General features: G+C 54.7%; 1 protein-coding gene and 1 pseudogene across 1 annotated transcript in view; one reads left to right on the top strand and one right to left on the bottom strand.

Moving 5' to 3' along the window:
* Positions 1-15,786, bottom strand: part of COL23A1 (collagen type XXIII alpha 1 chain) — a 322,912-nt gene that overhangs the window by 23,259 nt on the left and 283,867 nt on the right. The window contains exons 6-8 of the mRNA XM_055302599.1: positions 4,123-4,149; positions 2,418-2,444; positions 1,072-1,098 (exon numbers count right to left, since the gene is read on the bottom strand). Of these exons, the coding sequence (XP_055158574.1) occupies positions 1,072-1,098; positions 2,418-2,444; positions 4,123-4,149 (81 nt within the window). The remainder of the gene's footprint in view (positions 1-1,071; positions 1,099-2,417; positions 2,445-4,122; positions 4,150-15,786) is intronic.
* LOC129495330 (small nucleolar RNA U3) lies at positions 13,281-13,382 on the top strand (annotated as a pseudogene).

Below are 15,786 nucleotides of genomic sequence, written 5' to 3' on the forward strand. Positions count from 1 at the left end.
CTCGGAGCTGTGTCATGGCCACAGAGCTGGGACTGGGACCCAGCCCACCCCTGGCTCTGCAGCTGTTTCTCCTGTCCATCCCCCACACTCAGTGCCCACCTCCCACCCTTGCTCCATCCCTGCCTCCAGTGCTTGCAGATGCCAGCTGGGGGTGACTCACTCACCTGGCTACAATTTCCACCCCATATACCTTCTTAAAAACACCTTGGGTACTTGATGGGATGGGCACTGGGTGTTATACTATATGTTGGCAAATCGAACTTAAATAAAAACAAACGAAAAAAAAGAAAAAGAAAACACCTTGGGAGTACACCATTCTGCTGCCCTCCTCTGGGCAGCTGCAGTCAGACCTCAGCCCCTGTTGTGGCAGGAAGGGGGGGGGCATGCGTCAAGGGTGCCTCAAGTGACCCTCTGCCTAGATCTGCTTTGTGGGGCCTGCCCCACCGGGGTCTCCATTCTGCTTTGTTGAAGAGATCCCAGGATTGGCACGAAGCATTTCTGGGTACCTTGGGTCCTGGAGGCACTGTGGGCCAGGGGATCTATCTACTGTCCCCACGCTGGGTGCTGGGTGCCTACTTTTATCACTGCCACAGCAGCATGGGGCAGGGGCTGTCACTCCCACCTACCATAGTTGGAGAAACGGAGTCTCAGAGGGGAAAGCGAGTCGCTCAAGGTTACGTGGGCTGATAATGGCAGAGCTGAGCTTTAGGTTCAAGACTGCCGATCCTGTAACCTGCCCAGGGTGCCAGCCATGGATGGTCTGGGGCCAGCACTAGCTCCACTATACCCCCCTCCTCCATGCCCCCATCCATGGTGGTAAGTATGACTGGGATGTCTGTCTGCTAGAGACACCCATGTGTGCAGGGGGGGTAGCCTCAGCCAGCCCAGGTCCTGGGGCTTCCAGCCAGCAGCCACTTCAGTGAAACCACACAGGACAGAGTGTGGGTAGTGGGCAGAGCCTGTGGACCTGTGTGATATGTGTAAGGATCCAGAAGAAATGCTAGATGTGCCTTATTATACAATAACACAAAGTACATGGGGTGGGTGAGGGGGTCTTGCATGGGTTCTTACCCGAGGGCCAAAGTCTCCTGGTGTGCCCTAAGAATAAGAGACAGGAAGACAGATCACTGCTACTATTATTACTTTGTCATGTGTATTGAGGGTTTATTCTGTGCTCTGTTTTACACACATCATCTCACCAAAGTGTAACAAACACATGGGTTCTGTTTTTAATCTCCATTTCCAATGAGGAAACTGAGGCACAGAGAGGCTAAGTAACCTGCCCGAGGTCGCACAGCCAGCCGATGCAGGGTGTGCCGTCTGTCGCCAGCCCCTAGACATGGTGGAGCAGAGATAAAGTATTCCCGCTGCGTCCTCTTGGAATCCTGGAACCTCAACACAGTGAGGCATGGTAATTACTTGATCGTTTTAAGTCACCAAGTTTGGGGGCAGTGATAGATGCCAAGACACCAAGTTGTCTCTGGTTTTGAAGCCTCTGCTTTGTTCAGCCAGAGCCAGCAGGGAAGAAATCACCGCTCCTGCCAACCGCAAGTGTGCCTCACGTCTACAGAGGACACTCAGACCATTACCTCGTGCAGTCTTCCCCGTGGCTCTGTGAGGTTGCTGTAGCTGACAGAGGGAGAAACTGAGGCTGCAGAGCCGGCTAACCCATTGAAAGCCATACAGGTGGTGGTGGAGTCCTGATGCAAACCTGATGCTCTGAGCTCTGAGTCCCACGTCCGGCCCAGCTCTGTTGGTGGGATGGAACCCTGGCTGCCCTCATCTCAGCACGCACATCCCATCCCAGCGGGGCGCTGGGGTGGATGCGGCCCTGTTCACCCAGCCCTTCCCTAGAAGCATCCTGCCACAGCTGTGTCTGCTCTGGGCCCTTCCTGCTCTGATCCTGCTGTGGGACACTGGGTCTCCCCTCTCTCCCATTCTGAGGCACTAGGAGGTCTCATTTAGTGCCAAATGTCAGGGAAGCCTTTCTCTCAGGGGCTGTAGAGATCACAGGGGCAGCAGTCCATCATCTGTTTTCCTGGGGGGCATGCACTCCTCACAAAGAACACCACCCACAGTGACTGTTCGATCACCCCTGTCCAGGGCTCTCCTAGCACCCCCCTTTCATGATTACTTGCTTTAGAAGCTTCTCATTCTGGGAAGACTGTGCTTTGAGTTTTGTCATGTTCTGGTGCTGGGAGAACTCCAGTGTAACCCCTCTGGGACTTTAAATTGTTAAACATAACCATGTAACCACTAGGACGGGGGCACTATCAGTCCCACTTTCCAGATGGGGAAACTTAGGCTTTATGAGGGGATATGACATGCCCAGGCCACACTCTGGAGCTGGGGTTTGGAGGCAGTTTTCTGGTGTCCTTCATCATATCTACATCCAGACAGCTGCCAGCATCACTTACCTTTTCCCCTTTGGGCCCTGGAAGTCCCTGGAGAAAAAAGTTGCAGAAAGAACAGGCATGAGCGAGGAGAACTGGGCTGGCTCCCCTTCTGGTTTCCCTAAGGCTTTGGGGGCAGAAGGGCCTGTGAGGCTGAGCTGGGTGGGGAAGCACTTAAGTCTGCCTGCTGTTAATGAGGGTTGCCCTTGCTGGACAACACCTCGGTCTTCTGCATGAGGGAGGCAGGGGACTTGGGCGTCCCCCTGGTACCTTTCAGTTGGGGTAGGGGCACATGTGCTGTCACTTCCCCTGTGAAAGCAGAGCCCTCCCAGCTCAGCACCTGCTGTGCCCAGTGGCTGCTGAACCCTAACTCTCCATTATCCCTTCAGTGGGTAATGCTTTTGCTCATTCATTCACTTAACAATTGTCCATCCAGGCGGTCCTTTCATTCCTCCATCCTTTAATACTGCACATATCATCTGACCACTCCTCAATCACTTGTTTTATTTCATTCATTCCTTCATTCCCTTGTCTGCTCAACCATCATGAATTTGTCCACCCACTAATTCATCTACTTTCTCATGCATCCGACTGTTGGTACAAATATTGACTTATTACCTCTTTCCATCCAACCATCTTTACTTCCTGCCATCTACCCACCCATCCACCTGTTCATCAACCCATTCATCCATCTATCCATTTGTCCTCCTATTCAACCATTCATAAATCCATCCATCCATCCATCCATCCATCCATCCATCCAGTCATCTATCCTTCCTTCCTTCCTTCCTTCCTTCCTTCCTTCCTTCCTTCCTTCCTTCCTTCTTTTCTTCCATCCATCCATCCACTCTTCCATAAATTCATTCATACACCCTTCTTTCCATCCACTCACTCACCCATCTGTTCATCAACCCATTCATCTTTCTATTCATTTGTCTGTCCTTCCATCCAACCATTCATCGATCCATTTGTTCATCCATCTATTCATCCAACATCCAGTCATCCAGTCATCCATCCATCCATCCATCCTACCTTTGTTAATTCCTTCCATCTATCCATCCATCCATTCATCCTTCCACCCATCCATTCATCTTCCATCAATCCATTCATATATCCTTCCTTCCACCCACTCACTCATCCATCTATTCAAGCCATTCATCTGTCCATCCGTCCATCCATCCTTCCATTCAAATATTTATTATCCATTTGTTCATCCATCTATCCAACCATCCATCCACCCACCTACCTATCTATCCACATCCAATTATTTATTTATTTATGCTGTCTCCCTGAGCAGCTTATTCATTCTGCTGAAAATGCCTGTGGACCCCAGGTTCCTCATCCAGGTGTTGAGATCTTACCAGCCCAATGCCTACCGCTGAAGTGTTGAGACTGTGTCTGGGGCTGGCTAGGAGGGGCTTGTATGCTTTGAAGGCTGACTAGACGTCAGGAATAGTGCTATCCATACTTCTCCACTGGTTAATGTGGGGAGGGTTAATTGACCGCACTTGACAGAGCCCAGGCTTGGGAGGTGAAGGGGCCTCCCCAAGGCTGCATAGTCAGCAAGTAGTGGGTCTGGATTTGAATTGAAGTCTGATGCCCAAATGACGTCCCCATGATGAGCCAGGTTCCAGTGGTCCCTTCCCTCTGGTACACCCCCCCCCATCACTTCCAGCCCCACAAGCGGCCTGTTCCCAGGACCACATAGAATTGTCCTGTCATCACTTACAGGCTTGCCATCCAGACCCAGTGGTCCCTGGAAATGAGAGACAAAGAGCAGAGGTTACACACTGGAAAGGCGTTTCCTGTGTGTTTTATTACCCAGAGACACTACAGAGTAACAAAGACCAAAGCCTTACATAAGCCCATGGTCTGAATATGTTTTGCATGGACCTGGAGTGGAGGCATCTGGGTGTTTGCTGCCCAGAATCCCCTCCTCAGACAAGAGATCCTCTCTCCTTCCCCGGAACCACCTGCATCTGCACACAGGTGCGTGGTCACATTCCCTCAACCAGGGTGACTGGTTCAGGGATGAGCATCACGTCTGGAACTTTGAATGGTGGCCCTTTGGGGGAAAGAGGGCTCTCTTCTCCTGGTGGGGCTAAGGTGGAGCTCCTAGGGGTACCATGTGGCTTGAAAAAGAGCCAACAGAGAGGAAGTCGGAACTGAGAGACAGAGAGAAAAAACAAGGCAAAGGGTCTAAAGCTGAAACCACCAACCCCTGCCCACTTCTGTTCGTCAGCAGCTTTTCTTAAAGCCAGTTCAGATTGGGTTCTGCCACATGTAAGTTGGTAGGGACTGAACGTGTCTCCCCCAAACGCATGTGTTCAAACCTAACCCCCAGTGTGATGGTGTTGGGAGTGGGTGAGGCTTTGGGGAGGCGATTAGGTCATGGGGGTGGAGGCTCATGAATGGGATAGTAGTCTCTTTATAAGTGAGGCTCCAGAGAGCTGCCTGCCTCTGTGTCCTCCACGTGAGGACGCAGAGAGGGGACGGCTGCCTGGGGCCACGCAAGAGGGCCCCCACCAGAACCCAGCCGAGCTGGTGCCCTGACCTCAGACTTCCAGCTTCCAAGCCTGCGAGAAATAGATTTCCGTAGTTTTTAAGCTACCCAGTCCTTGGCTCTTTGTTGGAGCAGCCCAAACAGGCTAACACAGAACTGTAAGAATCTCGAAGGCTCTTTCAGTTCCACGTACTGCCCTGGCCTTCGTAGGCTAAAGCCAAGGCCGAGAGAAGCAGCCCCCATGGGCACCCTCTGCCCGTCCAGCCCCTGCCCACTCAGAAAGCCCCCTGAGCTCCACCACCACGTGAGAGTACACAGGAATCCAAGGGCAGGGCCGCAAACCGGGCCCATCTGGTTCCTGTCAAACCTGCCCTCCTCCCTGCCATGGCCTCCTCATCCCCACAGACACGGCAAATGTTCTAGGCAGCTCAACTGCCCCGAGCCTTTGCACACGTCCCCTGCCTGCCTGGCTGGCACACCCTTCACCCCCTTGCGTGCCATTTTCAGCTCAGTCACCTCCTCTTCTGTGAACCCTCCGGGCTTTGCTTTTCCACTTCCCAGTCAGGCCAGCCGTCCCCATACCCAGCACATTTCCTTAGCGTGCACAGGACCTCATGCATTGTCACTGTGCCGACTACATGTCTTCCAGTGGATCCAGGGAAAGGGTTTGATCCCCATGTCTCCAGTGCTTGGATGAGGCCTGGCACAAAGCGTGTGCCTCTAAATGTGTGTGGAGTCAAGCCAAGGAAGGTAGCTACAAAGATGAAGCATGTGCAGATACATCTGGCATAAAGAGGAAAGATCAGGGGCAGGACAGACAAAGGGTGCCACCAGCTCTGAGCAGGGTGACAGCCTGCCAGGCTCTGTGGGGTACTGGGAAAGATGAGGGCATGCTACCCGGAGAAAGTAACATCCGGGGTTTTAGAGAGGGCTCTGTGGGCAGAGACAGCAGCCCAGAGGCAGGGGGCTTGCAAGTGGAGGGGCCGCTCTGCCTCAGCGTCAACCTCCCAGCCTGGTCTCCCTCACACGGGTCTGTCCCTGTCACCTTTGCGGCTGCACTCCCCAGCCCAGCACTGGATTCCTCAGCACCAAAGCCAGCCTCTGCTTTTCGGGTGCCCCGTGTCCCTGGTTTTCCCAAGCTCTCTGCTTCTTTCCCATCTCCATGCCCTTGCATGGGCTGTTCCCTCTGCTTGCAGAGTCCTTCCCTGGCTCCTCCACTTGGGAGGCACTCTGGCTCCGGGAAGCCAGTCTCTTTTCTCAGGCCTGCATGCTGCCTGGAAGCTGGCAGCCCTGCCTGCTGGGCCCAGCAGCAAGCAGCCAATCTCCCTAGCTCAATCACCAGACCTCTGTGCCCCAGGACAGCCAACCGCCAAGTCCCCGGATGCCAGAGGAAGAGCTGCTCCTGGAGGCACTCTCACCAGGGCCTCACTCCAGGCAGGATAGCAGGGCAACTTTGCACATGCATCTCTGAAGTGCTTCTGGCCACCAGCCTCGAGGTCAGCTGAGGGTCTGGACTAGGTTGATGCCCTGGGAGCAGATAGCATCCCAGGAGATGGGGAGTGAGGCCATTCCAAAGACTCAGGGTCTAGGCTCTGGGGGCTCCTGCTCAGGTCCTTAGGCCCAGCCCTAGGCCCAGTCTCCATCACTGAGGCTCACTGGGAGCTGCCCTTGCAGGGCTAGCAGGAGATGGCCCTGGATCCACATGCCTGAAGCTTCCACCTCTTAGTCTCCTAAAATTGGGCCCTGTACCTCCCCTCCTCCCCATGCTGGCGCCCTGCTAGGCCTCACCCAGACCTGATCCCCTCTGCTGCCACAGCACACTTGGGGTCCAGTCCCACCCTGGCTGTCTTCTCGGGGGGCTCTTTGTGGTCCCTATACTCAGTCTGAATCAGCACAGTAAGCCTGTAAGGCAAAGGAGCACCTGGGGGGCTCAGTGGTTGAGCGTTGCCTCAGGCTCAGGTCATGATTCCGGTGTCCTGCTTCTCCCCTCTGCCTGTGTCTCTGCCTCTCTCTCTGTGTCGCTCATGAATAAATAAATAAATAATCTTAAAAAAAAGGAAGCCTGTAAGGCAGGTGTTCTCATTCCTGTCCTACAGAGGAGGAGACTGAGGCCCAGGGAGGGAAAGACCTTGCCCAGGGCCACATGTCCAGTAACAGGGCAGGGCTGGAGGCCAGAAAGGTGCTTTGGTTCTCTTTAGTGCTTTAGTCCTCTGGGTGCTAAGCCACCTGCAGTGGCCTCGCCTAGATTCCTGGCCATGCTACCCAGTCTGCCTGCCCTTGAGTGCCCTCAAAGCTTCCTGCTCCGTCCCACTGCCCCCTGGGGCTCGGCTCCCTATGGGCCCCTGGCCAACCTGTGTAGCGTGGCTGCCACCACAGATGCTGTGCTCAGGCCTTGTATACATCCCGTGGCCTGCTGAATTGAGCCCCCAAACAGCACCCTTCTGCAAATCTGCAGGGATTAGGGAAAAGCCATACTGCAAACTGAGATGAAAAAGAGACTGAGGTGCATCTTGGCACTAAGTTAATCTCCTTCGTCTTCACACTCTGGGATGGAGGACATAGTGAGCTTCCTGGCCAGTCACTGGCAGCAGCATGAGTTCAGGGGGCCCCTGGGTGGGGCTGGGACACAGTGCAGGGCTGGTCTGGGGAAGTGGGCACCCCACCCCTGGGGCCCCAGGGGCAGGGACTCTCCAGGGCAAGTCCATGAATGCTCTGGTACTCATCCATATGGATTCCACTGAATCCTGCCTCACCCTTCTCAGCCTCTGCCCTCACTGCTGCCCTGTGAGGTGGGCACCAACAGTCCCAGCCTGCTGATGAAGCAGCTGAGCCAGTAGGACTGCCCAGGGGCTGAAACAGGCCCTCCTCTCCATGCAGTGCTTCCTCTCCTGCAGCATAGGCAGCACGGTTGACAAGTGGTTGTCCCCAAGGAGCTGGGATGGAGCCCTGCAGGCCTTGCCTTCCTTCTGGGATTCCTGGTACCTCCGTCTCACCTACTGAACAGACCCTCTCTGGACCCTCTGTCACCCTAGCTCTCCACCAGAGGGAGTGTTGGGTTGGACAGATACACTTGCTGTGTGACCCTGGGAGATCCAGTCAACCTCTCTGAGCCTCAGCATCCTCATTACCTGTTCTCCCAGGGCTGTTCCTGTCCTGGGTTCACTCTAGTTTTCCCCTAAATGCTGTCACACCACAGCCTCCTGACAGCTCTTGGGATTCAGAAAGAGATGCTCCAGGGGTCTTGGGGGGGTACATCTGGTGCTGCTGGAGGCCCATGGACTTTCACCCATCATGCTGTTTCCTGGCCCCAACCTGTGCTTTCCCATTTCCCTCCACTGCACACAGTCCTGCCTCCACCTGGAGAACTCCTACTTATTCCTCAAGGCCCAGTGCAAATGGCCCTTTTGGGAGCTACCCCAAGGAGAAGCAGCATCCCCCTAGCCTGTCTGCCACTCCTTCTGGAAGAAAGCCCTATGACTGGGCTCCAGGAGACTTGCGAGGTGGTCAGAGGAGGCAGGCTCTGGAGTCAGACACATCTAGGACTGGATCAGGCTTTCCCGCATGCCAGCTGGTGCCCTGGGCCTCATCATCTGTAACAGGGAGATGCAGGCCTCCCTGCGTTGGAGGCCTGTGTGTGTGTGCACGTGTGTGTGTTCTGCTGAAAAGGTGTTACATGCGCTAAAGTATGCAGAAAGAGACAGGACAAAGCAAACGTCCTTCCCTTCTGCCCAGCTCCTCTCCCCGGGGGCAGCATGGGCACCATGTCTGCATGACCCCCAGGAAGCAGCTGATGCCCAGGGAAGCACATATAGGGCAATCTGGTCACTGGCCCCATGAGGCACGTCATAGCATACCTCACTGCATTCCATGAAAGCCCTACGACATACGCTTGAGACCTGAGCACCATCCCTATGGCCCTTCCCTAATACCTGTACTCTCTCCCATGCAATGCCCTGGAGAACTTTCTAGAATGCAAATCTGCTCTCCTGCTTGAACCCCTCTTGGTGGCCTCACTCCTGAAGGATAATGTTCAGACCACCTGATCTGGTGCCCAAAGCCCCCTACCCCACACTGGGCCCTGGGCATGGGTCCTGGTTCAGCCTTTCCTGGTTGGTCCACCACTGGGTCCCCAGCCAGGTTCTAGTATGTCGGCTGGGTGGATGTAAAGCACACAGAGCTGTAGGTGCCCTGCTTTTCTAGAAAAGTCCGCTGGGGAAGGGAGCCCAGGACGTTCCCTTGGCTTGGACCCCACAGGAGGAATCTCTTGTTGCCTCTTCTTGAGAGTGACCTTGGGACTCCTGTCTCCTGGGAGGCATTCTGTCCTCTTTCAACTCTGAGATTATTCCTGGTGTTCCCAATGGCTCTTTCTGGTGGGTGTGAGAGAGCCTGCAAGGGGCAAAACCCCCAATTTTCCTTCCTAGGGCCTGCCTCTAACTGGCATCACAGACCACTTGGTTCCCAGGACTGAAGAGTTCTCAAAAAAAGTCAACGAAGTTTGTAGTTTCCGATAAAGGCAGGTGATGTGATGAGCACTGGGTGTTAAATGCAACCGATGAATTATTGAATGCTACACCTGAAACTAACGATGTACTCTATGTTGGCTAATTGACTTAAAAAAAAAAAAAAAGGCAGAAGGTGCAGCCTGAGCAGTGCTCTTGGACACACCTGCTAGGAGGTGGAAGGGAGGTCGTCCTCAATCCCCAAGAACCAAGACTGGGCGTTGAATCTGATGCTGAGCAGATCCCCGGGGCACACACAGAAACCCCACTGCCAGGCCGGCCTTGGGGACCAAGCTGACCCAGAGCCTGGGTCCTGGTCTGGGCAGGAGGCTCTGGGCTCATCTCTGTTGACATACAGGCAAGAAAACTTGTGCCCGGGCCCCTGAGTTCTTTGTGTGGGGAAAGAGCTGACCCCTAAAGATGCTGCTGGGTGACCAGTGATCACTGGGAGTCACTAAGGAGGGAACTCAGTGGGGGCAGAGGAAGGAAACAGCCTGGCTTTGGGGCCAGATGGACCTGCCTGACTTCAGGCAGTGAGCTGATCCCTCTCATCCTGGGAAAGGCTGGGCCCTGGGCTGTGAACCAAGAAAGGACAGATCCCCACTCCTGGTCACCCTAACACTGTCTTGCCCAAACTGGAGTCCCCTGGAACACTGTCCTGCAGAGTGTTAAGGGGCTTGCTTGGAGAATGGGTTCGCCCATCAAGTAAGTCTGAGAAATACTGAGTTACACGCTATGAAACAGGTTTCCTTCCTGCAAGTTGGGTCTGAACCATCGTCCTGCCTGTGGCCCTTCAGGAGGGCAGCATCCCCAGGCTCACTGGGAGGCCGCGTGGACCATCTATTCACCAGGTGTTTCTGCAGGCTGGAGGGAAGCCCAAGCCTGGCTCTGGGTGCTCTGAGAGGAGGAGAGACACCCCAGGGAGGGGCCTGGGATTGGTTTGAAGGGAGCCAAGGACAACCATGGGGTGGAGGGCCCGGTAAGCCTCAACTAAGGCAGGGCAGGGTCCACGCTGAGCGTCCTAGCCGACAACAAGCCAGTTTTGTGCAGAACAGGGCCACTTGGGAAGGTGAGCAGTCTGGACTAGCAGAGCCCCAGCCTGGGCGGAGGCATGCCCTTGGTGTCTGGGTCCTACCTGGTCAAGGCAGTGGTCTCCTGGCTGGGATCAGGGGCATCTCCCACAGAAGGAGCAGGAAGGAAGGCACCTGGGGCAGCCCGTGGATGTGGGCAGAGTGCTGGCCTTGCCAGGGTTCAAATCCTCTCTCTGAGCCTTAGCCTGCACGGGATGGGTGCTCCCGAGGGTCAGATGCCACACCACTGTGCCCACAGGAACTCTTCCCACCGGCTCCCTCTCCTGCCTGATCAAGCCATGGAATTTACCAGAGGTTTTCAACACCTTCTGCCCTCTGCAAAACCCCACGGCTATTTACAAGCCTCAATTCTGCTTTAAATCACTCTATATCCCGCCCCCGCCCCCACTTGCCCTGACCCCGTGCAGATCAGCAGAGCTCTGGGATGCTTCCTATGTTCTGCGTACGAGATGCAGGCCAGGTGTGCAGAGAGAGCCCCTGGGTGCTGCTTTGGCTCCTTGCCCTGGCTCAGCGACCTGAGCCATCGAGAGCCTCAGTTTTCCTACCTGTAAAATGGAGCACATGTCTTTCTTCTCCCCAAGGACAAGTTTAACAGGAATTCCAGGTCTCTCTCCTCTCCCTCCTCCTCTGTCAGACCAACCCGAGGCACAAGACCCTGTAGCACCTGACACAGGCAAGGGGTCTGCATTGGCCCTGGGCGGGCGCAGTGGGGATGCAGTGGGCAGTGCTGGGATGTGAACTCGTGTGGTCTTCTGAGTGGCAGGCAGTGGGACTCTGCCTTCGTGGGTCTGTTCCCCCCCACCCGCCCTGAATATTTCCTAAGCAGTGTTCCCCAGAGCCATCTTTTGGGGGAAAATAAACAGGAGTGGTAAAGGAGGGGAGGTTTCTTAGTGAAAGAAGTTTGGGAAGTGAAGTCTGCTGGTCCATCACTGAAGGCTCAGTGTGCATCAGCTTGGGGTGGAGGAGACCCCAAAACAAAAGGGCTGGGCTGACTGTTTAACCCATACTGGGGGGAGGGGAGTTGTTGGTTCTCTTCCCTGTTAGCTGGGGCTCAGGCCTCCCAATCTGCCAGAGTCTCTGCTGAACTGAATTAATAAACTGGCCATGTTTAGATGCAGACAGGAGTTGGATGCTCAGACCGGCTGGAGCGGGGTGGCTGTCTCATTGGCTGGCTATAATTCCTGCTGATGGCTCCTGTTGGGGAATGGAGCCTCCAAATTGCACCAGGATGGGGCCCCTGGATGTGAGGAGGCTTACCAGGATTATCAGTCCAGGGACCAGTAATTATGGTCCAGATGTTGACAATTCATCAAATTATAAGGCTGTTAGGCCCTGGGGTCCCAGCCTGGGACATGTGCATTCCTATGTGAAGGCTCCCTCATTAGAGTGGGTGGGCAGGTCAGCACCATGTGGTCCTGATTTCTCAGACCAGGCTCCTCACACACATGGGCCACAGCAAGATGGTCCTGGTTCAGCGATTTCCCGGACTTGAATTTTGCCCTTAGGTCCAGCCCAGCTGCAGCTCGTGCCCTGGGGTGGTACCCGGTTCCTCCTGGGGAACTCTGACCTGGTATCTGGGGCACTCTGTAGAGCCACCAATTAACTGCACCCCAAACTCAGCCAGCCATGAAGACTTTAGCTGGGTGGGGCTCGAGGAACCTGCTGAGGTAAAGGGGCTGCTCAAGCTTCCCCACTTCTCTGTACGGTGATGGGCTGGCCGGAAGCCAGATTGGGTTTGGTCCGTACAGTTAAAAAAAAAAACAAAAAACAAATCCAAACCAAACTAAATGAATTAGTTGCAACATTTTAAAATTGTGATGTTCTACAACAACATCGAGAACTTGTACTTTTCTAGAAAAGTTGGAAGATGGTGCCCTCCCACCCTAGGGTCTGCACGCCTGACAAAGCTGCTGTGCCAAGTGCTCCTGAAGCGTGGCCCTGCCACAGGACTACAGGCTCCGCCCACCCTACTGCCCCAGCCAGGTGACGTGCAGGCTCTGTAGAGGCAGCTAGGCTTGTCAGCCTCTGCCTAGAAAATCTCCTGGGTCCCTTTCAGCTCTACAATTCTGGTGAGGCCGGAAGCCAGCTGGCTTCTATTTTGGGGAGAGGGCATGCTCAGTATATCCTGTGTGTGCTGGAAGCAATTATACATATGTCCATATTATACATCATGGCTGAAAGAGGGGGTGCTATGCCTTTGAACCGATCCCAAAATACCTGCTTAAATTACACATTTGCCTGCTACATGTCAGGTATCAGGACAAATCATTCCTGGGTGGGGTAGAGGGAGTCATGAGCCTGACTCCCATTGGGGTGGGACCGTGGAGGATGGGCAGGTGAGGTGCACTGTGTGCGCCTGAGCGGTCTGGTCTCTGGCCTGGTTTCTCTAGCTCAGGCACGTGGAGATGGCCTGGTGGAAGGTACTGGAGGTAGCAGACAGGCTGGGGTACCCATTTTGGTAGCAGACTGTGCTAGGGTGAGGGGCTAGCAGGACAGAGCAGCTGACCAGATGGTGATGATCTGAGTGTGGTGTGAACCACAAAAGGGAGATGGTCTAAGAGAGCTAGAAGGCGCAGCCGAGAGACCAGGGGACAGAGGGACAGAGACAGCTGGCAGCAGACACTGAAGCTGCAGGTGCTCCGCAGAGACCCCCCAGGGTCCTGGCTACCCCCAGGCCTCTCTAATCACCATCCCCTGGGCCGTAGGGTGGGCCCTCCTTGGTTTCCAGACAACACAATTGTCACAATTATCATGGTGGTGAATTGGTTGGAATCCTTAAGAATCCAAAGGTTTTAAGACTATACTTTCAGGGATCATTTCTATAGTTTGTTACTAGAGAAGTTTCTCTGAACGTGTAGGGTACACAAGAATCCAAAGGTTTTGTGTGAAATTTGGATTTCCAGCTTCTCTTGAACTGTTGGGATGTGTGATATGTGTTATGTGACCTGTGCTATGTGAGGAGGATCAACGTGCATGGGCTGAACTGTGGCGCCCCCTTTAGGTGGGGCGTGTGTTCCCCAGTTTAGCCCAGGCCCTACCATTCCCTGTGCTCTCCCAAACTTCGGAACCCTGTCCAGTCCCCCACCTGCCCCTGCCTAGGATTTGGTCTCCCTCCTGTACCAGCCTCCACTAGCCTCCCTGCCTCCAGCCCCCACATGCCCGGCCTTCCTTGGGAAGGCCAAAATTGTCAGGTCTGCCTGGGACAGAAGCCTGAATCTCATGCCTAAATCTTGTGTGCCTCCCACCTCATCATCCCCTCTCGCTTCAGCAAGCACCTGGTAAGTACCCCCACACCTGGCTCCCCAAGCTAGCCTTGTGCATCCTGTCTCACTGGGTTTGGGTCTGAGTGGCCCCCAAAAGAGGCCCTATTGGTGAAACAACTCACTCGTGGGAAGATGACCTACTAGGGCCAGCCTCTCAGATGCCCTTCCTAGTAAGTGAGTGTGCAGCCTTTGCGCACCTCCAGTGATGGGGAACTCACTACTTACTGGACAGCATGATGGGTCTGCAAATTTTTTGTGTACGTCAGGTCCCTCCCAGGTTGGATGCTGTGGCAAATTCCCTCCACCTTGTGGCCTCTGGGGAGGCAGCTAATTGGTTCAGGGATGCTGGGGCTTCAGGGTCACTGGCTTCCTCTTTCTCCTGCCCCCACCCCCCCTTTCCCTAGCCAACCTGGCCTGTTCACTGTGTTCTCTGTCTGGATATACCTCTGCAACATCCTGTGTCAGCACCTACTTGTCTCCTGCCCTCGGCTCACACCCTCCTTGCTCAGGGCAGCACCCCTGACCCCCAACAGGCCAGGCCCGGATTGCAGGTGGTCTCAGCCCTGACCACAGTGCATAGTGAGTTTGGAATTTCCATGAATTTTGATTCTCTCTCCCGCTCAACCACAACCAACCTCTGAGGGTGTAGGGAACCCTGGATGTCTTTCTCTCCATTCTATCCCGAGTGCCAAACAAAGTCCTTCATATGTAGTGAGAACACAACACACAGTTGAAAGAACCAATTGCCGGTGGTTGTCTCTATGAATGTGGTTTCCCACCAGTGCTGATGTCTAAACCTGGGATCACCAGGGGGCGCTCTTGACCAGCTGAAGGCTGCCCCAGGCACCTGAGGACTCCTGCCCTGGGTGGGTGGGTGGGGTTGGGGGGGCAGCTAGGTGCTGAGTGCTGGGGACACTGGCCCAAGAAGGGCTCCTTCAGCCTCAAAGGCTCCACTTGCTGAGGTCAATGACCATTCATGGTGGCAGGAACTGTCACTCTCTGAACCCAGCTTGTGTGCCTGACACCAGGGCTCTGTAGGGTCACCTACCTGGTTAGCTCAACGACAGAAGACAGGTTAGGGATGTGCCTGAGGCCACGTGGTCTATGAAGCCCCAAAGCCCATTCTCTTTACACCGCATGGGCAAGGCATGGGTCCAGTCTCGGGTTTCAGGAAGAGCTGGCTGGGCCACCTTTGTACCCAAATAGCTGCTTTCTCTCAAGTCTACTTCCTTAGAGGGCCTGAGGCTGCCTCTGTGACCTGGTGCAGCTCTGTGAACAGGCCTTCCATGCAATGCAGGGAGGCGTGCTTTGTTGCCTGGGGAAGCGGGAAAGGTCCAGCCGGCAATCCTGCACTCTGCAAAGATGTCTGTGCATGCACTCCTGCAAACGGTGGGGAGCAGTGGGGGACCTCCTCTGCAGACCCCCCCCACAGGGCGGTCCTGCTAAGTGCTTTCCCAGAGCTGGACTTGGGGAGGAGGCTGATAATCTGGGGTTGGGGGTTCTTGGCTACTGTCAGGAAATGCAAAAAGCTACAGAGGGTAAGCAAAGCATCTGGGAACCCTACATGTGACAATCGAAGGGACACTGGGGACACAGCACGGGCCTGAGGCCAGGGGCCCGGAGTCAAGGAGCGCCTGCCCCGGGCTGACGCAGGACCCTGGGGAGGAAATCCCTTTCCCTCGGGCCTGGTGGTGTTTCCCTGAGGTTCCAATCTGGGGGCCATTATCGGGTGGCTCGGGAAGTCTTTCATCCCATCCCACTCCACCCAGAATCTGGGGAGCAAGGGAGCAGCCCGGCAGGGGGCCAGATGAAAATGAGATGTAAGTTGTCGAAATCTAAAAACAGATGAATTTGGAATATTACAGATGAATCATTTAACTAATTACATTTTTACAATCAAAGCTGTTTTTGAACTTTGAGAGTGCAAGAAAGCATATGAATGTGTGGTGCTCTGTGGTCCTCTTTTGCTCACTTGATTAATTCCAAACGGTCCAACTGAGTGTTTCATTTCAAAATTGGTCCCAGGCTGAGACCCTG

The sequence above is a fragment of the Nyctereutes procyonoides genome, unplaced genomic scaffold, assembly GCF_905146905.1.
Source record: "Nyctereutes procyonoides isolate TBG_1078 unplaced genomic scaffold, NYPRO_anot_genome, whole genome shotgun sequence".
NCBI classification, from domain to species: Eukaryota; Metazoa; Chordata; class Mammalia; order Carnivora; family Canidae; genus Nyctereutes; species Nyctereutes procyonoides.